Genomic DNA, 26325 nt, shown 5'->3' with positions numbered 1-26325 from the left:
TATTTAATATTTTTTACTGCTATTTTATTGCTTTTTATTATTCTATTATTATCTTATTGCTTCCTGCATACTGCTGTAGCGAAAAAAAATTCTCCTTGGGGATTAATAAAGTAACTACCTAACCTATTTTTATTTTATTTTTTTTATTTTTTGAAGGATTTAATCGTCTCATTCTCCCTCCGAAACAGAAGGTGGCGGTAATGCACCCAAGAGCGGTTTACCAACAAGAAACAGGCGAAGAAGAAGAAGATCACGACGACGACGACGAAGAAGAAGAATTATTGCGCCGTGTATTTTTCAACTGCCCCAATGTGGCTCAACAAAACCGCCTCGCTTACACCATAGCAGGGAATAAACTAACACAACAGACCGGCAGAAAGAGCAGCAGCTTCAATCCTCCAACATGAGTGACGACACGGACGCGCCGCTGGAGAGGGAGATGAAAGTAAGGCTCTTTGTTTGTGTTGACAGGTTAGCATGTGGCTAGCTTAGCTGCTAAGCACCAATAGCTTTTTTTTTTTTTTTTGCATCACGTCACGTGTTCGCCTGCTATCTTCTTATCTCAGCTCACTTCTGGGAGCTGCTTTGCTTCTTGTGTTGTTCCTAACTGGTTAAAAGTTATCAAATAAGTTTCCCCTTTTTAAAAAAAAATGAAACTATGGCGTTTTTTGGTGTTTTTTTTTTTTTTTTACGTGTCACGCAAGTTCCTGCAAGATCAGCTGTAGAAGCAATGTTTACAGTTTATTAGTGCTTTTCTGACTTGTTTTACTTTTAATAAGCATTGTTTATTGTTTATTACCAATAATAATAATAATAGCTGGTCATCATGAACTCACAGCGCCTGTTTTGTTTTTTTTTCTTCTTTTGCAGGATTTCCAGTTTCGCCAGATGAAGAAAGCTCGAGTCTTTGAGCCGACTGAAGTTTTGCCGAAGCACAGATCCAGTCTGCTCACCATCTCTAACAAGTTCGGCTTAACCGTTGTGGGTCTCGACAGAACATTCAAAGTCTACTTTACTCAAGATATTTTGGCTGCCGATAAAGGTGACGGAAACGCCAATGAAATAGGTACGAGAGAGAGGTTTCAACCTTTCGGTGTTGCACTGCGATTGTGGTATTATTCACGTCTTTTACTCCCAATTAACTCCCAACCAAACTCCCTGTGCGCTGCAGCCAAGGGGATACCGGCGCTGGCTGAGGTGACTGTGGACCTTGTTCTGTACCACTTGGCTCTCAGCTGTGATGAACTCACTTTGTCGGTGTGCGGCGCGTCCGACGAAGCGCGTTTGACCCTCACGTTCTACGATGTCCGCACCTTCGTGAACAAGGTGACCGCGTTGATGATTTTCAGATTCACAAAATCCAGTGGAAACTTGTTTTACTTCACTTGTCCACGTTTCGAGCTGCCGAATGTCCTCGTGTCGGACAAATTCACTGATTGCGCTTTCATTTTTTTTTTTGGTTTGTTTTGTATACCTTTTTTTCCCCCCAGGTGAGACCGCAGAAGTTCCCTTTCACGTCCTTGCAGCCAGCTGTGCCTCCCGGTACCTCACTGCAGGACCTGATGTGGAATCCTGCTCAGGCGTCCATGTTGGCTGCCTGTCTGTCCGATGGCAGTATGATGATTTTGGATGTAACCGACGTCGTCAAATTGCAGGCCCAGCTCCCCGCTTCGAGTGGCATCACTTGCAGTGAGTGAGAGACTATTAACATCATTTTTTTTTAAGTTGAGCTGCTCCGTAGCTCTGATGTGGCTCAATTTGCAGTTTGTGTACTTTGTTTAATACAGTTTGCTGGAGTCCAAAAGGAAAGCAAGTCGCTGCCGGAAAAATTAACGCCACAGTCAGTCAGTATACACCAGTAAGTGAACCTAATTCAAATAAATTGTTTGATCGTCTTCGAAAGCAGCAGCAACTGATTTTCTACTCTGTTGTAAAGGTACTAGAAGAAAAGAAAGTGATCGCGTGTCCACATTTCTACACGACTGACGAGCCTGTCAAAGGTAACATGAACACTCCTGCATCTGTAAGAAGTACGATCTGTGATGGCCGCCTGTCGACTAAGCTGGTCGTCCTGCCAGCGGCAGATTTTTAGTGCTTTATAGTAATAGACCTGAGTCCTCCTGTTATGAATGTGTTTGACTTTGATCTGACTAATCCGTCTCTTTTCCGTCGTCTCTCACAGCTCTGGACATCCAGTGGCTGAGAACCTTTGTGTTTGCGGTGGTGTATGCTGCTGCAGACGGGTCTCTTGAGACACCTCCCGAACTAGTGTTGATCTCCCTTCCTGTGAGTACGACAACCGTCCGTCGTCCGCTTCATTCGCCACATCACATGCTGACTTTTGTCAGGTTAAACTCACGCAGTCTTTAGTGCCACAACAAGGAAGCAGAAAGGCACTCGCTGCTCTTCCATGTTCTAATTAATAATTTTGAAAAACCAAATCATATCTCTGCATTTTGGTATTACTTGAATTGTCATTTACTGGCTCTGTAGTTACATAAAGGCTCCAAATGCACTTGGCAGACCTCAATTTGTCATATTTTGTTAAATGAGTTGGATGCTTAGTGGCCAATAACCCATTTAAGGCTTTTTGTTGTTTGTTGCATAGAGGTACATAAATCACAACTAATATGTCATGTCAAATCCGTTTTATTTATGCAGCTCAAATTCACAACTTTAATTATTTTTATCACACAATCCTAAGATCAATGATAAAAAAAAAATTAAAAAAAAAAAAAATCACAGCATAGAAAGTTTCATTGCAAACGTGTCTCATTATAAATTGTGACATTATTTTTCCGGTGAACTCAAAAGTCATGCTGCTAAAAAAAAATTCCCTCCACAGTCAGACATCACTTATTCCATCTCGCTAATTAATTGGACTGTGATTATTTATTTATTTGTTTTTGTTAATACAGAAAAAGGACGAGAAAGTGGAGACAAAGTACCTGAACTTTGGCGACAGCGTCTACGGCAGCTGCACGGAGCGACAGCACCACTACTTCCTCAGTCACGTCGAGGACTGGTGAGAACCGTCGCTGTTTATAGGCGTGTGTGCTGCAGCCTAAAGCATTCGCACTTCTGAGATCAAATCTGTTGTTTGCGCCTCCAAAGTTTGGGGTGTTTGATTTTAACGTCATGTTAAGTTGGTGTCGTTGATTTTTTTTTTTTTTTTTCATTCAGGGACCTTGTGTTTGCTGCATCGGCAGCTTCCATCGAGGTCAGCGTCATTGCCAGACAAGACGACAAGGTATTTAAATGAAAAAGAAAAAAAATGTGTTGAAATGTTTGAATGTAGAGTCAAATGTGACCCTGATAGAGTTCCATTTAAATGCTACTTATTTACATCCACCTACCCCACACTTAACTCTGGATGACACTTAGACCAGCTGGTGATGGCTGAAGTTTTATCAGTTAACACCATTAGTTTTATCTCAGGTTTTTTTTGTGTGTGTAATGTTAGTGAATCACACTTGATTTGATTCAAGCTACAATTGATTACATGCAGCACTGATCCTCAGATTTATTGTAAAGCTTGTTTGAATAATTACTGCCTAGTTTAAAGAAAACACACCAAATCATTGTGTTGACTGACGACCGTGCCTGCTCGATGCCTCTTTTCAGATGTGGGAACTTTGGCTCCAAGAAGATGCAAGTAGGGCCGAACTTCCAGTCACTGACACAAGTGAAGACACTCTGCCGCTCGGCTTGGCTATAGACTTCACCAACCAGCAGGAAATCTATATCAGTAAGTCCATTTTTGGCTTTCTGTGTACTTCTGCTTATGTCTGATAACCATCGTTGAGTTCTGGCTTTTCTGAACCTCTGCTCAGTTACCCAGTTTTATAGCCCAGTAAATTCCACTTCACCACCGTTCAACAACACTTCGAGCAAATAGCTTTCTGATGTTCAGTCACATTGCAACTGTTGATCAAAGTTTAGTTAATCTTGCTATAGCATTTTTTGCTGAGGTGGCATAGGGTTTCAAATGAGTGAGCAGGGCTGCTTTATGGCAGTATGGTAATTACAGTGTTTCTGTATTGATGAGGTGAAGTAATTCAAATCTCTTTTCCTGTGGAGTTTGCGTGTTCTCTGGGTTCTCCGGCTTCCTCCCACCGTCCAATTAATTAATTGGTGACTCTACAAATTGCCCTTCGAGGTGAATGACTGCATGAATGGTCTTTGTTTCTGTCCGTCTTTAAGTGCTGGTCCTGTGATAGACTGGTGGTCTGTGCAGGGTGTGCCCTGCCTTTGCCCAAAGTGTGATGGGACAGCCACCCCCCCTCCCGCCCCCCGGTGACCCTGTACAGGATAAAGCGGGTATCGATAATGGACTATAACATCACTTAAAAAAATATGGCTGTGTATATTTTAGGGCCCCTAATGTGAAAGCATGGTGATTACGGTGTTTATGGTCTGATGTCTGCTGCAAGTCGTAAATAATCTGTGAAACATAAACGGATGAGGACATTTATATTGATTTTTAAGGTGAATTCTACCTGGTGTGAGCTGGATCAATTCAGCAAAAGCAACAGAGATACACTCAAGTGTCTAGTGAGCCGCTCTGATTGCACTCATTGCAGTGGGCTCTGTTTGCTGCCGTACCATTACTGCAAAGACGTGTGGTGAAGTGTCTTGTTCAAGAGATCACGCTGTGGCAGCGGTGCACCATGCAGCCTTCTGTCACTACACACAGAAGATCTGCTGTCGTGTACGTCTCAGTTCCTCTCTCTCTGAGCTTAATTGTCATCAGTCGAGGTCTCTTGTACTGCATCCCACTGTCTTTGTTTCAGCTTCAAAATGTGTTGCGGTGAGCACTCCCCTAATGATCAGACAAAGCTCAACTCCATCAGGTTTTCTTTGTGCATGCGGCATCCACCGCAGTGCTGTATTGCAGCGTGTGTAAAGAATAGTGATAAGCTCCCGTCTCAGTGCACTGTTTTATCTTAGCCGGCCCGGTCTGCCAGACATTCACGTAGAAGCTTCTGTTGCTGTCTAGTCACATCTCTCGCTGTTCACTCTAAAGAACTCCCACCCCTCCCCGATCAAGAAAAAAGGAACAACAAAAAAACCTGCAATTTGAGCAACATTATGACGTGATTGTAGTCCAATCAAAATCTTCATCCGAAAGTGAGACGTTAGGAAGGCAAAGCAAATCGAGAAGAGCGAGAGAGTTATGTGAAGGAAAAGAAAAAATTGCACTCATTAAAATGGCTCAGACAAGCTAGAGGACCATAACAAACAACAAAGCCCAGACGATCCTGTTGCAGAATGCTGATGAGGTTTTTACCGTGTGCCACTCCCGTCTGTCCAATCTCTCTTTCACTCTCTCGCGCCTCACTTCTCTCAAAGCCTTTCAACTTTAGTTCCACGACTAAAAACATTAGCTGCAGTAGTTTTGTGTTTTTCTTTTTTTTTGGTTCTCTGCATTGTGCCGGTGTCATGTTGAGCTTTAGATCATGTCACCTGGAGATTTCTGTCATTTTCAATGTGTGTATATATAGATAGATATGCATTGGATATGTGATGAATGTATCTTTTAATTTGGGTTGTGAATACTCGGTTTCATTATTGATTGTTTTGTCATTTAGTCTGCAGCCCCGCGCACACGGAGAGATCTTTGGGGAAGTGCAGGAAAGTGGGTGTGAAGAGTGGAAAAGGTTTTGAGGGTTTGGCAAGAAGAAGAAGCCAGTGCACTGTTTTACCAAAATCAGGCATTTTTACATTTTGTTTTTGTATGTGGCAACAGAGTGACTTTTTGAAGTGAACACTGGGTACTTGGTGGATTTTAACCTCTGAGGGATTGAAAAAGCCAAGGTCAACGAGATAAATACTGCGCTGAAATAGTCTTTGTGCTCGAATGTTCTCGACACTTTCACGATTAATGTGAGAAATTGCATTTTGTCCTCTCGAGCGGTTTCAGCATAGTGCGGATAATGCTCGCTCTTCATTTTCCTTGTGTTGCTGTGTTAGTTGGAAGCACAGAGCTGTCGCAAAACACCAAATAAGCTTCTTTTTTTTTTAAATTTCAAGTTTGTTGCTGTCCATTACAGATTGGATCTTACTCAATAGACTTTTCACAGAGTTGCTTACCAGAGATCTTAAAAGTTCCTCCCAGACTCTCTGATCTGTGGAAGGTTACAAAATGTAAGGGGAGTTGGGGTGAAAGGAAATGAGATGTTCCACCAGGGAGGAAGAGAAATCATGTGTTTTGTTTTTTTTTGGCGAGTAAATAAGTGGAGAAAAGGGGTTTGGTATGTTCTGTGAAATTATATGAAACATGTTAAAGTATTGTGTGGAAAGTTTCTCAATGTCTGTCCGACTCTTGATTCGTTTCCAATCATTCTACCCTCTCAAAGCCGACGAGAAGACCTTGCCCCCGGCGCCCACAATGCTAATGCTATCCACGGAGGGATTACTCTGCCCGTTTTCTCTGCTCAACCTCAATCCTGGGGTGAAGCAACTTGTCTCGCCTCCCACCGCTCTGCCCTTGGAAGGAGAGAGACCGCCCAGGCCAGGTAAGAAAGCCAGCAAACCGTAAACTGCCAGGATGTTGGTTTAAAATGTTGTCGAGAGGGCTTCATGAACTATCCAATCTTCTTTTTCCTTCACCGATGATCATCTTATGTGTTGATTGCATTGTGCTTAACAGTTGTTCTATTTCCTGCTGTGGTACCATGGACGTATTTAACATGTCACCAGTTTGGTTTTGAATTGTGGTGTTACATCTCATCTGTGGAGCCGAGTTGGATTTCACAAGTAGCCGACTCCTCCATCAATGTGTCCGAATATATCTATATATATGTCTAATGGCTTAATGAAACAATACTTATGTTCCTCAAAACATTTTAGTTTCTAGACTTAATTACAAAAACGCTTTTGAAGTTTAGAGGTCTATTTCACACCATCAGTCGTGTTTGATCCTTGTAAGTGAAATAAGCTTTTTTGTTGATTTTGCTCTCTGCGTTTTGAAAGCAAAATGTTCTGTATTTTCAAATGCTGATAATCCTATGTTTTGCTTTCACTTAATATTTGCCGGAGTTGTGGCAGTTTCTCAATTATAACATGAATCACAATGCTGGCGTGGAAGATCCTGCGTCGACGCAGTTACAAAACATAATCGCACAAAAATGACAGCCCATCATTTCTCACAGTTGTGCATTGTGATAGATGTGCTTAGCTAGTATCCACCAATAACATGTATGCGAGGTGTTTACGGGACGTCTGTAAATTGCAGCGTCCGCCCATATTATGCATGTCAGTGCTCATCGGGAACATTTGTAAAAGGTAGCTTGTTACACTCTCCTCCTCTAAACTGCATCGAATCGTTGGATTCTAATGAAATCTTGAGGCCAGTTGAAGATTCAGGACATGATTTGAATGACATCAGCTGTTTTAGAAGTGCAGGGAGCTTTGACTAAACAAACAAACAAAAAAAGAGTCTTCTTGTCAATGAGGCTAGAAAACCCCCATTTTTACCCATTTAAACTCACTTTGTTTGTACAAAGTCCTTTGAAGCCTGAAGATTGTGATCATCGAACCATGAAAAACTGATTTTCCCCTCTCTAAGCCGAACCCAGTTTCCGATAGCATTAGCAACCTGTGCTTGTAGTCCAAACTTGCTCAACCTGTAATGACTTCAATTATTTTCTGTTCACCGGTACAACCACCCACACTAGCTGCCTTCATCGCACCAGCCCCAGCAGCCTTCCCACACCTTGGTCTTCCTCCAGCTGCTGCTCCCAGTCCTCCAGCCCCAGCTGCTTCTTCCATCACTGCCCCGTTCAGCATCGTTCCTCCAGCTCCCGTGTCATCCTGCTCATCGGGCTTCACGTTCACGGTCCCGTCTACCTGCTCCACCACAGCCCCTTCAGCCCCTTCAGCCACTTCAGCTTTCTCCTTAGGGGGATCCGCACCTTTTGGCTCAGCAGGCTTCTCCTTTGCCTCCAAACCTCCCTCAGACACACCCTCTGCACCTTCGGCTTTTTCTTTCAACACCCTTTCCGTCAAACCATCAGCAGTGCCGGCTCCGACTCCAGCTCCAGCTCTGGCTCCGGCTCCGGCTCCAGTTCCTCAGAGCCTTGCCGCTGCCTCTCCACCTACAGTGAAACTGAATCTGAATGAGAGGTAATGAAGTATCATGTAGTATTCTGACCGACATGTCGATGTTTGTGTACATGTATACGAATCTGCTGTGTCTTTTCTAAGGTTTTCAGCAGTGGAAACTCCACCGCCAGCTTTCTCCTTCAGTTCCTCACTGCCCAAAACAGTTGTTTCCAGTTCCAGCAGTTTCCCCCCTCCTTCACTCGCAGCCACGAAGCCTCCAGCTGTATTAGGTGAGAACAACTATTATACTCATGTTTGTACATTTTATAAAGTATCATTAAAGTCTTAAGTGCCAATGGTTTGCTATTCTAATCATATTGGTTGTGTCTCAGCTCCAGTGCGTCCAGTTCAAACCAGCACGCCTCCCACAGTCCTCCAGAAACCTGCTCCTGCTGCCCAGGGCCGAGTCCAGGCTCCACAGGTCCTTTTTTTATTTATTGGGAATACATTTTACTGTGTATATATTAACTTTTCTTTTAAGAGTGTTTGTTGTGTGCTCAGTTGTGAATATTAGATTTTTATTGTACTTTCTCACTTGCAGGCAGCTGTTAGTGTGAAAGCCCTGGAGAAGCAGCTGCAGCAGAAGAAAGACTCTGATCCCATCATGGCTGGTATATTAGAGGAGGTGAGACATGTCCTTCAGTCAATACAGGAGTACCATGTCGCATTTACCACTTTTCATTGGGATAATGTGGTGCAAGTGAGAGTGTTGTGACTTGATCCATTAAATCAGCTGTTCTAGGTTCAAACTTATTTACTGATTTAGGCCAATGACTAAGTGAATATTTACTGGTTGCATAAAGAAGATAGGTTGCACAACACCAACTAAACTTTATCATTTATTTTAATTTGAAATTTGAAACTTTTGTGCCTTGAACTTTTGCATATGTACAGTAATGGACACTATTAAGACAACATGTCATGTGCATCCACTGTTGTTGTCACCTAATTGAGTCTTTGACTTGCCATCAGATTGCACACTTCCAGAAGGAGTTAGATGACCTTAAGGCACGAAGTGGAAGAGCTGACTTTAAGGTTGGCACCAACGAGGAGATGAAGGAGTTGAGGAAAGAGTCAGATGACCTCCATATTTTCACCCTGGAGATCAAGGAAACTACAGAGGTAAGACCATGGCTGGCCCACCAGACAGATTTACCCCCCATAATGGCTTCCTTTTGTGATTGTTAAACTTATTAACAATCAAAATGCTGACAAATCTTGTCAAACTTCTCTTCAAACCATTTTTTTTTTTTTTTTTGCGATCTGCAGTCCCTCCACGGTGACATCGGCACACTGAAGACCACCTTATTGGAGGGCTTCGCTGGGGCAGAAGAAGCTAAGACGCAGAGCGAGCTGGGCAAAGACAGAAACTATAGACAGTTGCTGTACAAAAAACCTCTGGACCCACGCAGTGAGGAACAGCTCAAGGTGAGAGATTGAAGGACAGATGACGCCAACAATGTTTGCATGAATGAGTGCTATAAATCCTGGAGATGACTCGCCTACGTGGTCATGACATTTTGTCTATTTACTACCTTTTTCTTTTTTTTTTTCTTTATTCAGGAGATTCGCCGGTTATACCAGTACGTTATGTTTGCTGTGGAGGATGTCAATGACGTCTTGGATGTTGAATGGGAGAAACACCTGGAGAAGAAGAAAAAGCAGAGGTGAGTGTAAAAGATGACAGATGACCACCTGGCAATTTAAAAGATTTGACACAGAAAAACTTTTGGATGAATTAACATTTGTTATGAAATGATTGTCGTCTTCACAGACACATGGTTGTGCCCGGGCGTGAGGGTCTGTTCACGACGCTGTCCAACAACCTGTATATCATCAACCAGCAGAAGAGCAGATTGGACCAGCTGATTAAGGAACTCACGTCACTGCGCCTCTACAGCAAAGCAGCCACTCCGACTATAAACCGAACTACTGCGACGGCAACAACAGCTGGGTGGGAAGAAGGAGCATGAATGGAGGACTGAAAGTCTCATGGCTGAATCAATATTTCATTTTAGAGTATTTAATATTAATTTTAGAGTTCTTTGAGAAACGAGGACCTGCAGAGTATGTACTTGACATTCCAAGTTAATCTAACAAGTCTTGAATGATTGAAAATGTATTTATTCAGCAAAACGTGTTACTTGTTTAATACCTACAAATACAGTGTAATAATATAGTGATGGTGGTTAGTAAACAGCATAAAGATTGAACCCATGTCTTCCAGTGTAGCAGCCTTTGTAGGGTGGTTCACGTGCTTTCATCAAATAAGGTTGATGTTGTTGGCGATTTCAAATGTCTTGTGTCTGTGTGTTTCATTAGTTTGGAACGTGAGCTTGAGAGTTTGAGGGATGCTCTCCTGAAAGCCAGGCTGGACACGACCCCTCCTAAGGCCAAAACCAAATCTCCAGGTATCCATCTTTCTGATCTAAAAATAATAAGGAATATCATGTTTGATCATTTCTTAACACTAATTCTGGATGTTTCGCCAGGGGTCAAGATTTCACCCAGCAAACAGTCCCAGCTGAGGAACTTTCTCTCAAAGGGACAGATGCCTCCTGTCCGCTCGACTGCACCAGGTACTAGAAATCTACGGTTGCGTGAAAGTTTAAAAATGTATTTCAGCTTGATCATTCATGCACAAATGCAAGTGAAAGGTCTCCTTCAATAAATTAAGTTTCTAAGAGTTGACTGTCAATTGCAGTTATTTTGTCAAGCCCCTTCTGTGCATTAAAAAGATTATTTTAAACATGTATATTTTTTTTTTTAGATAAGAAGTAACCCCGACAGCAGTTTGAAGTTTATCATAAATTTATCAAAAGTCCAAATGCCTCCTTAAAATTCAACATTTGTGAAATGTAGTGATGTCATACTGAAACTCTAAAACATACATCCTTAAAGATATTACCATAATGCAGCTGTATCATCATTTGTTGTCTTCCAGCCAACTTGTCTCGCTCAGCCTTCCTTTCGCCAAAATACTACGAGGACCTGGATGACGTGAGCTCTACGTCATCCCTGTCCCAGTCCCTGGAGCCTCACCCGGCTCACCTGGAGCTGGAAGAGGAGGAGCTACAGCCGCTACCTCTTCCCATGACTGTCCTACCCCCAGCGCTATCCACGCCTCGTCACCCCACAGTCGTGAGAACGCCCTCCATCCAGCCAGGCTTCGGAGCCATCCAGTCCACCCCTTTAACCAAAATGCACCCGGTACAGGGTCTGGGCTTTGGACTCAGCCCTATAGCAAGCCCTGGTGAGTAAATCAGACCAGCTTCTTGCTATTTAGTTCATTAAAAGATGTAAAGCAACACAAAAGTTGTTTGGTGTTCAAAGTCATTTAAATTATTGGAATTTTTTTGGAGTCACGTGTTTATTTATAAAACACAATTCAGAACGCTTTGTCGTGCCATAAAAAATAAGACATTTAAAATTGCATTTAAGCAACAATAAAAAGAAGAAGAAAAAAGAACAAAGTAATAGAGCGACTTCTAATCAGTACTAGACATGCTTCGTTTCATAAATGTTGCTCATTGTGTTTGATATTTCAGTTCCAACTAATAAGATCAACCTCAGCGGCGCCGACAGCACCGCTCTCGCCACAAAGACCGTAAAGCATGGAGCTCCACCGACTGAGAAGACCGTACCCGTCACCATCCCTGCTCAGCAGGCTGCAGCCACTGCTGCTCTACGCAGGCAGATGGCCAATCAGAAGACAGGTAGGAAGAACATGCAACGGTTGATTGAAAGTAATTATTTATTTTTAAACAATTTTTAGCCACACTGTACACTTTAAGAGGCTTTTTTTTTTCTTCTTTTTTTTTTTTTTTAAATCATATTGCTGTGCCTGTTTTAATTCACCAGAGGGAGACATAGACCTACAGACCAAATAATGTGATACTGATATAGCTTTATGTCTCAGTTCAGCACCCTGAGAATGACTTACATCTCTGTGATTCAAACCAACCGTAAATCACCATGGAAACATCAGTTCATTTATATACATCTGCCTTGCTTATTCTTTTGTTCGATATCAACACTGCCCATTCTCGTGTGTGAATTGCTGTTGTGTACATTTGTTTGTTTCAGCTGCCAGCACTTCCCTGACAGAGTCCACGTTGAAGACTGTTCCTCAGGTGGTCAATGTTCAGGAGCTTAAGGACAAAGGGCCTCCTGTGCCAGTTTCTTCCATCATAAGGTAAAACCACAAAATGATATTGACTAGATATTAAGGAATGTGCCTCAGTAAATCAAAGTTCTTACTCTCTATGACAGTATTGCTTAAATCTTCTCAATTTAATTGACTTAAAACTGGATTACAGTGAATAATTTTGCCTTAAGAAATGTGTCGTGTGGACGACACGGGTAGCATTCAATAGTTTTTTTGTTGTTGTTTGGCTGAACCAGTGGGACGGATCCGACAATTTTTTTTAATGTGTGAGTGACCGAGTAATTAAATTACATCATTGGTTGGCCGAATACCGCAAGACTGAGTTTTCAAATCAAAAGCCCTCTAGTGTTTCTGATACAGTATGGTCCAGCCATACACACAAGTTTCCTTAATGAATTAATACATTTCGTTGTCTTATACTGAAGCTATAGTCCTGCAATATTTATAGGTTACTGATGACACATTTTTGCTTTTTGCTGCTGAATAATTTTTTAGCAGTTATGCAGAAAAGAGTTGTTACACGTCAATGAGTTCAAATCAAGCTCCCGCCGTGGATGATGAAGAAATCGCATTGCTGTAGTTCTCTTGCAATTTAATTATTACTCAGATGCACCTATAATATGCAATGCTGTATGTGTACCGCCTTGTGCACAAGTTTAAATGTAATGGTTTCAAAATAGAGATGGTCCATGCCTTTGTATGTTGTAAAAAAAAAAACAATAATCCCTAAATCGAGATATGTGCTTCCTCTGCTGTTTTGTATGCAGGCAAAGCAAAATGTCACCTGTTCCCTGTTGTATTAATATTATTTTACTATGATTTGGCACAAACAGTGCTTTATGTTGCATTTATGTTATGTAATGCACTATTTACAAGTGCTGTGAGACATTTAAAAGTTTTCTCTTGTTTTTTCACACGGGTGAGAAAGTCCTTATTTGTCTGTTTTGTCCTTCTAATCTATTTCATGTTCAGCATTAAGTGTCTTATTTAGCACTGTAGCATTAAATCACGTCTGTACCCGCTTGGATCAATCAGTCTGCCACTGAGTGCTCGAGGGGTGTTTGTTTTGTGCGTGTCTCCTCGGCATAGATTTATCAGGTCATTGACTCCACCTAATATTTTGCTAATGCACCCCACTGGCAGGGCCGCAGTCTTTGAGGACACGGCTTGTTTTTCTCAAGCATCGGATCTCACTCTCATTATACTCATCATTAAAAATAAAAAATATGTTTTGTCAATAGTAGAGCTGATATTTCCTTCCATTCTCTAACCTCACTTAGGCTAATGTGTGTTGTATTGTTGATGATCTTGTCATATCTGTGTCACATAGTGCTGTTCCTAAGTATTACAATGCTGATGTGTATTGTATTGCTGTGGCTCTACTCCAGCACACTGGATTTTTAACAAAAAATAATGATTATGATTTTTTTTTAAAGCGCTGTCTTTCAGCTTTTTTTTTTTTTTTTTTTATGATATATAGCATATTTTTTACATTTAGATTTTTTTTTTGAGTAGTGTAGAAAGGGATTTTTTTTCCACATTTGAGGAGTGTATGAAAAGGGGCACAGCTGAAAGTCAACACATAGTTTACAGTTTGATTTCACAACCATGAGCTGGAGAGTGGAGCCAGAACTAAACAGTGTGACTACTTGGCGTTATTGTATGCCCACTGTCTTTTCATACCATTATCCTCTACATTTCCTTCTCTCCGTCTCTTGCATTGGGCCCTTCATTCATTCAGTTATTCAGATTTACCCCTTGCTGCCTCCTGCACCTTTAGTCTTTCTGCCTCACTGGGCTGTGCTCCACTTTTTGCGCCTGATATTTCAGTAGGCCATCCATCCTTGGGGCTTTTCCCAAATAAAGCCTGCTCACAATAAAGAATAAGCAAAGCAAACCCTGACTGTGGCTCTGATATCCTAGTTTTCTCAGTCAAACAGCAGTGGTTCAAAAGACATTTCTTCAAATGGTTCTTACCAAAAATAGGATTTTACTACAAGAAAATGTTTAAGTTATCCAAAAATAAATTTTCTCAAGACATTAATGCTCCATTTATTGTCAGATTTAAAAATTTCAATTAGCATTCTTTTAGAAATAAATATGTCGACTAGGCAACATTAACTAACCCTAACCCGGTATAAAATTATGTCTCCTTATGAGACATTATGGATGAGTAATGTTTAATTTATTTGTTCAGCCTTGCAGAAAGGCAAAATATAGTTGCAGAGGCCAGGTTTTCATTGTCCATAAAGGATGTGGACACCCGTTTAAATGAAATAGGATAACCTAATTTCAATAAATAAATTTAGTAAAGTGTTTGTTATATTTGTTAATTCTCTCTCCTCTCCCTCTGACTTTCCCAGCTCCTCAGTACCAGATTCAACAGCTCAGGTCTTTGCAACAGTTTCTTCCAACCAGGCCAAACGAGTGAGTCATTTCTATCCATCATTCACCAAGCTGTCATTCAATTTTTTTTTTCTCATATATTTCTGTGTCGCTGGTTTGCGGTCACTTGCCTTATGCAGTTTATGTACAGTTCATAAAATATATCTTGAACACATCAATTATTTTTATTTCTGTACCTTTACAGCGTTAATCAGTTTTCAATATATATATATAAAAATAAATAAAAAAAATACAGAATATGAAGGATTTACACTCCAACCACTTGCTTGCAAAGACTGATCTGGTTTTCACATACAGATTAATTGTTGTATTATAAACTTTTTTTGTGGTGTTTGATATTTTCAGTGAGAACTGATACAAATAAATGCCTTCAATCTCATGTTATTCATTCATGTGCTTTTACTTAAACACTCAAAGTCAAGCACATTCAGTGTTGCTGTATCCCGCCTCTCACAGCTTTTAAAAAACATTCAGCGTGCGAAAATCCACAGATTGCTGACAGTTTTGCATCTGCAGACAGACCATTAACTGCAGGGGTATGAAATGTCCCGGGTCCCTCCCATGTTGATGTTACAAATTGCAGTTAGGTGACAGAGGAACTCCTCACACATATCTTGTTGTCGTACAGTTCAGTTCTCCAGGAACGACCCAAACATGCTGATCTCCTGTTACATGTGTGCACATACATGTATGCATAATAGATTATGTGTTACTCTGTCAAGTAAATTGTCCTTTTCCACATGTTTAAAACTGTCTCTGCAGAATCCTGCTCAAGGTATCCAAAAGATGTCCGCTGAAAGTGCATCCAACCCACAGGCAAGCTTTGTGTTTGGTAAGTACTGTTAGAAACATTTGCATAAGCGAGTTTCCTCTTACCTTACTTTTTACACACAAAAAAATCACAGGCCAGAAAGTTGCTCATTATCCCTGATAATCTGGTAATGGCAGATTATGAGTGATTTGATCAACTCTTTGTCCTCCAGGTCAGCCATCCAAAGCAGATGTTTCTGTGGCTCCTGCTAACTCAGTGGAGCAGAACACCAGCAAAGGTTTCTCCTTCATTCCAGGGTGAGTTATCAAAGAGCACCTATCATTATCTTGTAGGTTTTACAGTATGTGTATGTTTTTGTCTTTAAGATGCAGTGTAATCAAAATATATATTTCACATTCACGTAAAAGGTTGAAATGCATTGCATCAAGCACTCAGGAATGTTTATATAAATGTATTCTATCAAATGGGAGTTGGGGGAAGCTCATAGTAGCTATTGGACCCATATCATGGATTATGGACTGAAAGATTGAGGCTGGGGACTGATTTATACTTCTTCTTCTTTTTTTTTTTTTTACCTCTAACCACACAGATTAAGAAATCAATCATTTAACACACTATATTGGCGTGATTCTCAAATCTGATCAAATCTCGAAGAATCATACCTTGTTCACATTTTCAGTTTTACAATGAACTGTGTCACGTTACAGAAACTAAAGAAGGTCTCACTGTTGTTGTATTGTGACTGAAATGGTTTCTTTTGCAGTTCTGCAGGCTTCAGTTTTGCCACAGTTACACAAGGAGCTGGAATGCCACAAGGTAAAAACAACACAGCAGCGTTGTATCACTAATTGTAGGATGTCAACTATTCAGGCCCTCTTCATGTCTGTTTTTTTTTGTTTTTGTTTTTGTTTTTTTGCCTTTTTTGTCTCCAGTGAAGGATGTGAATAAATTCTCTTTTGGTGGAAATGGCAAGATGATGTTTGGTCAGACGGGAGAGGAGCCATTCTCTCTCACCCCAAAGTCCACCTCCCCTGGTCTCGGCACTGGGTCTCCCACTGTGGCTCCAAACACAACAGGTGAGGCAGCCAAACAAACCCCCACCGCAACTGCTCTGAGGACGGAGCCACAGCCCCCGAAGACCCTCAGCGGAGAGACTCTTGGATGTTTTTCTGGACTACGTGTGGGCCAAGGAGAAGAAGCCAAAGATTCCTCCACTAAATCTGCTACTGCATTTACCTTCGGGGACAGTGGACTTGTTATGGTCAAGGGAACGCCACAGTTCAGCTTTGGTACAGGTCTCCAAAAGTCTGCTGAAGATCCCGCGGCAGCAGATTTGTCCAAAGGGGCGGCAGCGTCCGGCAGTTTGTTCAAGCCTCCTGAATCAAACACTAAACCGGCCTTCTCCGTTCCCCAGTCTGGCTCAACTGCCTCAGCTCTGCCTACATCTTTCAGTAGTCTTCTTGCGGCTCCTTCAGAGCCATCAGAGGAACCAAAAGCTCCCCTGCAACCTTCAGAACCGACACCGCTCCCTGAAAAAGAACCGACTGCCGCTGAACCTGTTGTAGAGAGCGCCGGTCCTCCTGTCGTACCTGAACCTGCAGCGGATTCAACCACCGCCGACACCACAGCAGCCGCACCAACACCTGCAGTTCCTTTGGCAACACCTTCCCCCACCCCAGACCTTCCCTCCACCATCACCGCCCTGCCCGAAGCCACCCCTCCAGCACCTGCCAATGCTCCTTCCACAGCAGAACCCCCCCCGTACCCCTCCACGTCTGCTCCTGTGCCCACTTTAGCTGCTGCCACCCCACCACCCATCTCCCAGATGCCTCCAACAGCATTTCAGGTGCTCGGCTCCGACAAACCCGGCTCCATCTTTACTCAGGCTGTTCCTGCGACAACGGACAGCGGTTCCCTTGGACTCACACCAGTTATCAACACAGCTGCTCCTGCAGCCGCCACTACTCCCACCCCCACCGTTGTTAACAGCGCAGCAATTACTGCGGCCAGCACTGTGTTTGGGCAACCTGCCGCACCTCCAGCTTCCTCAGCCCCAGCAGCCACAGGATTTGGCTCAGCGGCCTTTGGTGCATCAAATGGAACGGGTTTTGGCAAATCCGTATTTGGCCAGGTGAGCGGCTTTGGCCAGCCTGCCAGCAACACGGGAACATCTGGTGGCTTTTCTTTTGGACAATCTGCATTTGGAGCAAGTTCAAATAGTGCGACGACTGGAGGAGGAGGAGGAGGTCTTTTTGGTGCAGCTACTGCAAGCAATGCAAGTTCCTTCTCCTTTGGCACGAGCAGCGCCAACACAGCCAGCAGCACCGGCTCAGGGCTGTTTGGACAAAGCACTGCCCCAGCATTTGGCCAGAGCTCTGGATTTGGGCAAGGATCTGTGTTTGGGAGTAACACCACCACTTCCTCATCTACAGGATTCAGCTTTGGACAGCCCTCAGGTGAGTGAGAGTCTGACCTTGATCAGATTAAGAACAAGTTGTTTATCCTCGTTGCTGCTTTTGCTTCCTAACTTCCTTTGTTTTTAAATGTAAACTTTTTCCAGAATTTTTTTTTTTTTTTGGCATATACTTCTAAAGGCTATGTGGCATGGGAAATGTCAATCAACACAGCGTTTTAAGTTCACAAACTTTGGTTCTGTGGCAATCTATGAATTGAAAATTGACACCTGCTGCCTTCACAAAAATAATGAGACATACAAGGTCCTCAATTTCAAACCAGTCAGCCGAAGATCACATTATCACTCCGAGTGGCGTAATAAGCGCTATAATCAGAGCTACACGGCTTCAAACGGTGAAGTCACATCTGACAGCGTTGAAGCTAACGCTGCCTCACAGTGTGGCTGTACAAAATGAAGAACCAACCTGACGGGCCGACACATGCTGTGGTGACTGAGGCCAAACGTGACACTTCTGTTTGAAACGGCATCGCTCGCCGGAGAGACGACACCTGGTTCGGACCGAGTGTGTCGGAGGGTGTTGTCCCGTTCCCAGAGATTCTCTAAATTCCCAAAGCAGGATGGGAATGTCTGTGTCTCTGTGGACAGCTGATGTCAATGTATGAGCTCAGCAGTTACTCACAGCTTGTCATTCCTCTCTTTGACTACATGGGGGGGTCCAAGTTATAGTCGGCTCATCTTGTTTTATGACACCGGGGGAAGAATGTGTGGTGGATATAAAATGCCATCCAGTAATGTAGAGTTAACAAAGACTATCTCAAGTCTTCACTGTGTTTTGCCTTTTTTCTTATCACAGCTTTTGGCTGCTCTCCCGCCAACCCCGTGTTTGGCCAACAGCCCAGCAGCGGCAGCGTGTTTGGACAGGTATCATCCACTGTTTGATCGATAGAGCAACTTATGAATAGTATCATCATGAAATAAAAAAAATAAAAAAATTTCCCGTTCTGTTAAACAAATTGTACATTTCTCATCCAGCAGCAGCCGTCAACTGGTGGGAGTCTGTTTGGTTCAAATTCAGCCAATACCGCCGGCTCTGCTGCTGCTGGAGGATTCTTCAGCGGCCTGGGAGGCAAACCGAGCGAGGACGCCGCCAACAAGAACCCATTCGGCACCGCCGCCTCCACCGGAGGGTTCGGACAGCCCGCTCAGACAGGTGGGCTAACACGGTCTATCAAAGAGTTTATTCAAAGAGTAAATGTTACCTCTGAAACCAGAAACCAAATGAAAACCAGTTTCTATTATATTATTCTATTCTATTCTATTATTATTTTATTCTATTGTTTCTATTATTGCTCCTGTATGTATGCTGCTGTGGCGAGTTAATAAAGTATATACCTTTATTTCTCCTGACATTTATCTGCTTATTATTTCTCCTTTAGGTTCCAACACTCTCTTTGGTAATAGCGGCGCCAAGACCTTCGGTTTTGGACAGTCCACCTTTGGGGAGCAGAAACCTAGTGGGACCTTCACCACCGGTGCAGGGAGCGTCGCCGCTCAGGGCTTTGGCTCCTTTTCTACACCATCAAAAGCAGGTAGAGAGCCCCCCCTCCCCCCGTGTTGTTTTTCGAATAGTGCCGTCTCACTCCTCAGGTACTCTTACGCAATATGAAAGTTGTGCTTAGTTGCACTTCACAAAATGCCAGCAGTCCACGCTGACATTTCATGTGCTGTCCCCGCTTCGTCGCGGCGGAGATTAATTCTGTTAATTAGAACTGAGCCGAGGAACAAGCAAATGAAAATGGTTGTGTTATTAGGTAATTAAAAAAAAGAATTTGATGATTATGCGCAGACATGTGTTGACCTGACGGGGCTCGTGTACGTGACATTCGATAACTCTGATCTTTGACATTTTATCGGGGTTTTGCTTTGAGGGGTTCTGGTCTCGGGATGCGAGAGGTTCAGTGATAGTGGGACGGTTGCAGTGGTGCCCCGTGTACCTGTACATAATCCCATTTCACTCGGCAGCACACTCTCGACATCGCTCTCTCTCCTTTATCGTCCGAGCTCCAGCGAGTGGCCTTATCTCCTCACCCGAGCAGAGCAGGAAGTGAGGTTGTCAGATGCTCCATCATTACCTGCCAGGATATTGCTGATGCAATGTTACTTCTCAACACTGCTAAGTCACAGTGCAATGGCCCAAAGATCTGACATGTTTATTTCATTTAAAGAGGCTTTTTTTGATTCATAATTAAAAAATTACAATTGTATGCAATTGATGTTTATCCTGGGACTTCACTTTTTACTTGAGCTGCGGTATTATGGGTAAATAGGAGTACTTTTTACAATAGTGCTCTGCAGTGATCAAACAAAACATTATGACTACTCTCAGATTGTGAAAAATATTAATTATCTCATAATTATGATGCATGTCAAAGTCTGATTACAATAACTTGAAACTTCGAAGTCCTTTGCAAGAGGAACAAAACAAAGGAACCATCTCACCCACCATAAACAATGTATACAAATATATTTATATGAATATGGGGCTTTGAGAGCTAACAAAGCTTTCACACGGCCACAATCCTGGCACACTTCCAAGCGGGCTATTCCCGATGTTAGCCGAGGACCTGCTGACCGCGCTGTGGAGTTTTCAGGTTTATAACCTAAAAACAATCGACTAAAAGTGCTTTTCACACTTCGTGTTTGTCCTGAACTGAAGTTTACATGGTGGAAAGACGTTGAATGTTGGGGAAGTCCATTTATCATTTTAGGAATATTCAACGTGGTGTAAATATGCCAATCAAACTCCCGTATAACAAGGGTTCAACACTTTATACCAGATTAACCATTTCAATTGGATCCGGTGCAAATGAAATTTAATGTAGGGCGAATTTAAGAATGACGACCTCAGTTAAAGCCTCTCCGAACGGTTGAATGGCCTTCAACGATGCGAGGGGAGCTTCTTCCTTTGATTTCTTGTGCTGCTCTCGGTTGGTAATGCGTAGTTACAGTGGTAGCAGCAGCCATCCAAGCTCTCCCTCAACACCACTGCAACATCGGTACCGCTCAGCACACCAACGGCCGATCGCTGGCTTTTGTACGGGGAACCTAATCTTGTTACATTAGCTCAATCAATTATTTACTGGGGCGTGCTGCTGGCCTGGCTGTAATTTCAGTACAGCCTTTTCTCCTCTGCCACTCTGAGGGCTGTGAACTGGTGTGAAGCATTCATCCTGTCTGCATGCTGTCAGTGTGCTATTATAAAAGAAGCAATGCACTGTATACACAACAATACTCTTAACTGTAATACTCTGGCTGTTTCTTTTCACATACAACAAGAAACAATATGAACTTTTATCTGAGATATGGTTGAAATTCTCACTTCTTCTTTTTTTTTTTTTTTTTTTTTTACACCTGTTCATGTGTGTTGAGGTTTAACTCTTTCTGGGTGTGGCAGCCCTGGTTTTTTTAGACTACATGTGAAATGTATGGGGGATGTGTGCTATGATATTTACACAGGAGCCCGAACAGGACTCTTCACAGTGATGTGCTTTTCTGTGTTTACCGTAAAAGCCTTCCCTGAAAGGAAAATACCATCCCACATAGGCGAAATGTTTTATGCAAATAAACTCATTTCACACTTTACGTACGCTTCATAAGCCACAGAAACGGCACAATGACTCGCCTCCTTTCATTATTTCTTCTCTTCAGATCCAACATGAGGCACCTTAAGTCCATGTATATGTTCCACTGTGTCCTGTTGTGAAGCTTTTATCTCATTTCCTTTTCTCCAGGTGGTTTTGGCAGCGCTCCAGTGTTTGGGAGTCCCCCTGCTTTCGGTGGTTCTCCAGCGTTTGGCGGTGCGGCATCATTTGGCACGAGCCCATCATTCAGCAACCCAATGGGCTCCTCCGCCAACAAGGTGTTCGGAGAAGGAACGGCAGCTTCCAACATGGGAGGATTTGGGTGAGAGGCGCCACGTACTGTATCGTGATAATAGCTCGTTGCTGCGTTGGTATTGACGTCGGGCAACAAAAACAGATGCAACTTTAGCAAAAGCAGCGACGCGGATTGGACCAGCTGTTTCTGTCATTACGTAGTGGCAGATAGTGTTTGAAAGTGCCACCGTCACCAGGCTCACATCTGTGTTCTCGCAAGCTTTACACATAAAAAGCAAGTGCAGGCCAGCATTCACCACATTGTTAAACGCTATAGTGTTGAGATCCGATAAACCGAAACTCAATTATTAAGTGAGGCTGCGTTATACGAGCATTTTGATTCCTGCAACTCCAGCAGATAAGACTTCAGGTGTGAGGCGTTATCTCCAAATTAAAAGACATCTTGCTGTAATTAAAAGGTGCACCTACTGGCTGAGGTCGAGCGGGCTTATTGCGCAATAATCGTCCATGTAAAAGAGATAATTACGCAGCGGTGTAGCTTCATTCCTGCCTGTTGGTTCTTTCTCCTCACATCACCAGCTAAGTTTTTATTATTTAATTTTGTTGACGCTGCCCTTTAAAGCTGTATCTATATTCTATACATGTTTTTGTTTCTGCCTCTGCACGGCCTGCTTCGGTTGGAGTAGAAATAAGGAGCGCTTGATTTGATGTAACTCTCTGCTAATGAAAATGCTGATAAACTTGTCATCTACCAGTGAGATTGCGTACAAGTCGACGATTGAGATCTCCGTTTTGATCTAATTAGTTGTACCGACGTTCTGTGGAGTATAAAGGGCTGACATTTTACTACTTAATATAATAGACCACTGAATGGGAAATTGTTCGCAGCCGCCAGCGAATTAGCCACGTTCAAAGTTAAATTTCATTTTAAGCTGCGGGAAAATTGATTTTTAATCTTCTCCTTCTCGTCATTTCCGCTGTAATGACTCCCTGAGCTTTCTTAACCTTTTGTGTGCCTACCATGTGCATGTGTTTTGATAGCAGTGAGCGTGGCTGCGTGCCCACAACCATAGATCCCGTTGCAGGGCTAGATTATTCCCTTCAGATAATCTCACTCTGGGGTCATGCTTCCTGCGGATTAAACTGGCCTGCTCCCTCCCTCGCTCTCTCTTCTCCTCCTCCCCCCCACCCACCCCCCGTGTTTTGTTTAATACTCTCTTTTCTCTCTCTTGGGAGTTGGTGGGCGTGGGTCCCCGTCGAAGGGATTAGCGCATAAATCCCAGCCTCTCAATCCTCACACATCCAAAAACACACATACACAATCTTAAATCCTTCTGCCTTGCTTGTATTTTTATTTGGAACTGAACAAGGAATACACGCTAGACATAATTTTATGGTCTCACCTGCCTTCTTCCTCTTCTGTCTGGATAGTTTGTTGGTTTAAAGTGTGGCTGTTATGTGGCTCTGATCCCTGTAGCTTTATGATTTCATACATTTAGTCTCATCAGCCCCACTCAGCGTATCTTTGTATTGTTTCAGTCGTACCTTTTGCGTTTCCATTTTTTTTTTTTTTTTTTTTATCTTATCACCTCATCTGTGTCTGCTTCTGTTTTCAGGTTTGCTTCCCCCCCCAGTGCCCCGTCCTTTGGCGCGCTGGCCAATCAGAGCGCACCGTCATTTGGGAGCCTGGCCCAGCAGGGTCCGGGGTTTGGAAGTCAGCCCAGCAGCTTCTCGGGCTTTGGACAACAGCCACAGGCGGGAGGTGAGACGACTACTTTAGTAGCAGTTTGTTTTTTTCTTTTCTTCTCTCATTACCTTCAGTTGTCCTTTCGCCTGCAAGCATTTAGTTGAATATTGTAAGCAGCACAGACAGTGAGAGGAGCCAGCTAGCGTTTTATCTCACGTCTCTGCAGTCGGATGTTTTCAGTTAGTTTTCATTGAAAATGCAGACAAATATATATAATATAACATAGAGAACAACAATTATTGTCATACAACAGTATGATTACCAAACTTGTTCTTTACGGTGTCGTGACGATACTGTCGGCGTAGAAGTAAAACATTTTCAAGTCCAAACTTCTTTACTGCAAAATCAATTTCTGATTTCAAACACAATGAAAATATGTGTAAAAAAAAAAAAGCAATCATGTAGATCAAAGAACACCAGTATGAAGGTTATGTGACTTATATTTGAATAGTTATTGATGGAGCTCAACTTATTTATCACTTTCATAACCACATTTCAGGATTGATTTTTATTTTTATTTTTTTTACTTCCTAATTTTACTATTCAATTAAATTGTATTCATATAACACAAAATCTCAACATAAGTCATGTCGGGGAACTTAACATAGACACTCACAGCAGAACCTTGCAGCCTTATAGAGAAGCCATCGGCCTTATTAATCCAGAATGAGTCAGGCTCTACTGATGGTTGAAGCACTGGATGGTGAACTCGCCTCCATTAAACTTTCACTCTGCATTCCTGCAGATATTATTCTGTTTGCAGAGACGATGGAAATGCACTTCTTTGAGTTTCCATGCTCGCCGTCTTCCTCCCACTCATTTTTTTTTTTTTATAAACGTCGTCTTTTTCTGCAGCCTTTAATGGCTTTGTTGTTTGTTATATGCTTACTGTACATCTGACAGTACCTCCCACCCCCCAGATAGACACACAGATCTTGACGTTTGTCACAAATGACTGATATCCTGTGAAATGACGACTTCCATCAGGATTTTGATCTCTTGGCAAAGTCTCAGTCGGGTTTTTATTGCTCCAATTACGCAGTTAACCATGTTGTCCTTTTCTTTTCTCTTCTTTTTAGGATTCACCGGGAACACGTTTGGATCTGCAAACCAGTAAGTAAGGACAATACATTAAGTTTGAATTTGTGTTTTCAGTGTGAATGAAGTGATGAGAAGGCAGGGCCACATTTCTCCGTTTGTGTCTGCGGTGTTTGAGCTCTGCTGAAGTTCACATCTCGTCTTCCACAACAGCAGCTCCCCGTACAACCTCGCAGATTTAACACCACCTCATCAAACCTCATTTATTTCCTCGTCTTCATCTTTTTCCCTCCTCCCTTTATTCAGCTCGAGTCAGACTCGGCGTATCGCTGCTCCTCCGTGTTAGCAAACAGTGGATGTTTCCCGTTTTGGCACCGCGAGTGGAATCACGACAAGAAATGAATAATCCAATAAATCATGCTGAAAAAGATAATCCGATAAATAATGCAATAAATGCTGTGCAGCGCTACACGTACAAAAATCGACTCTACCTTAAAGTGTGTGGGTGTGGTTCATCACGCTGGGAAGTATCCGTACCTGAAATGTAATGTCGGAGCAGCACGTTCATACTGATTTACCCCCTTGTGATTCCATTTTTTTGTATTATTTTTTTCATCCCCGTCCTTACGCGCCTCTCTTTTTTTCCCCGTCTCTCATCCCTCAGTCCCGCTTCCTACCTTTTCCGTTCTCTCCTTCTCCTGTGCTGCTTCTCCCTCCATTTGCTGCTGTGTGTCACATGGCAGCCAGTGTTCCCCCGGGGTGCGTTCCAGAGGAATGCACTCTGAAGTGTGCAGGAGTGTGTGGAGACGAAGGCTTTAGCCTGTTGGACACATTCACGTGCTGTTAATAATCCTTCTTTCTCTCTCTCTTTTCTCTTGTGTCTCCCTCCACTTTACTATTTTATTATTCTCGTATTCTTCTTTCACTAGACATTAACTAGTAGAGTCCCTGGCTCCCTGCCACATCCGAATAGCGGACCCCTTTGTTTTCTCACATTTATGCAAAATGGGGCATTTTAACTTTTGATTTAAGAAAAAAAGAAAAAGAAAAGATACCACCATGATTCCCAATGGGGGAAGCAAATTTAAGAGAAGCACTGAATTTAATGAAACCAATTCAGACTATCTGAGCATTGTTAATAAGAACATGCAAATGTGCTCAAATCTTAACAATGAAATAAAGAATTCGATTAGATTTCACCGATTCATTTTTTTTTTTTCTACGTAACTTAAAAGTTTCTGCAGGAAAAATCACAACAGCAAACCCACTAATGGGATTAGGAAACTCATAAAAGACATACAATGAGAATAAAAACACTCTGTTTTGCTAATAATCAATAAAAGTCCCCTCTTTCTATGGAGTGCCATGTATGTGCTTTACTGAACCAGTTGTGGTTTCACTTACAGCTTGTTTCTCCAGCTTAAAAAAACGAAACAACAATTGTCCATAGAATAATTGCAACACTTAAGAGTCACGGTTCAATATAGTATTGATTTAGATAGTAGTAGGCTTTTATTAATAACCAAACTACATGACATCAAATCGATAAAGATGATGGGTGAAACAGAAGTCTTCTCAATCACTAAAACTCTTTCTCTGTAATCTCTCCCTCTCTTCTTTGTCTGTCCTTTCTTCTTCCAGATCAAGTACTCAAACATTTGCCAGCTGGAGAAGCTAGTTTTATTAAACGTCCGTGGCTTTCTGTAGACTGGCAGCATTTCTTCCTGCAATCAAGCTCTGTGCCGCACAAATGGGAGAAGGGAAGTCCTGCGTTAC

The 26325-nt window shown here is 42.5% G+C and overlaps 1 protein-coding gene across 5 annotated transcripts; it reads left to right on the top strand.

The window, feature by feature from the left end:
- Positions 1-260: 260 nt before the first annotated feature.
- On the top strand, positions 261-26325 carry nup214 (nucleoporin 214). Of its 5 annotated transcripts, none has more exons than XM_069710726.1 (36): positions 261-445; positions 871-1066; positions 1172-1326; positions 1491-1689; positions 1788-1858; positions 1937-2000; positions 2183-2286; positions 2919-3025; positions 3184-3250; positions 3625-3748; positions 6360-6518; positions 7680-8127; positions 8209-8336; positions 8439-8527; positions 8648-8731; positions 9079-9228; positions 9376-9534; positions 9670-9773; positions 9881-10060; positions 10429-10517; positions 10599-10685; positions 11051-11359; positions 11655-11822; positions 12193-12301; positions 14638-14701; positions 15443-15512; positions 15664-15748; positions 16216-16268; positions 16385-17908; positions 18722-18789; positions 18904-19078; positions 19305-19457; positions 21660-21831; positions 23381-23526; positions 24591-24624; positions 26191-26325. In XM_069710726.1, the coding sequence occupies exons 1-36, from the start codon at positions 404-406 to the stop codon at positions 26225-26227; spliced, it is 5973 nt and encodes a 1990-aa protein (XP_069566827.1). In that variant the 5' UTR covers positions 261-403; the 3' UTR covers positions 26228-26325. The 5 variants fall into 5 exon arrangements, with proteins under 5 accessions (XP_069566827.1, XP_069566826.1, XP_069566828.1 ...); XM_069710725.1 differs by having other exon boundaries at positions 18901-19078; XM_069710727.1 differs by having other exon boundaries at positions 18901-19078; positions 25479-26279.

The sequence above is a fragment of the Brachyistius frenatus genome, unplaced genomic scaffold (genome assembly GCF_029030835.1).
Source record: "Brachyistius frenatus isolate BFR_SWC_R1_liver_20210118 unplaced genomic scaffold, ASM2903083v1 Contig_94, whole genome shotgun sequence".
NCBI lineage: Eukaryota > Metazoa > Chordata > Actinopteri > Embiotocidae > Brachyistius > Brachyistius frenatus.
The sequence above is the reverse complement of the archived record's forward strand: the minus strand, read 5'-3'. Positions and strand labels throughout refer to the sequence as shown.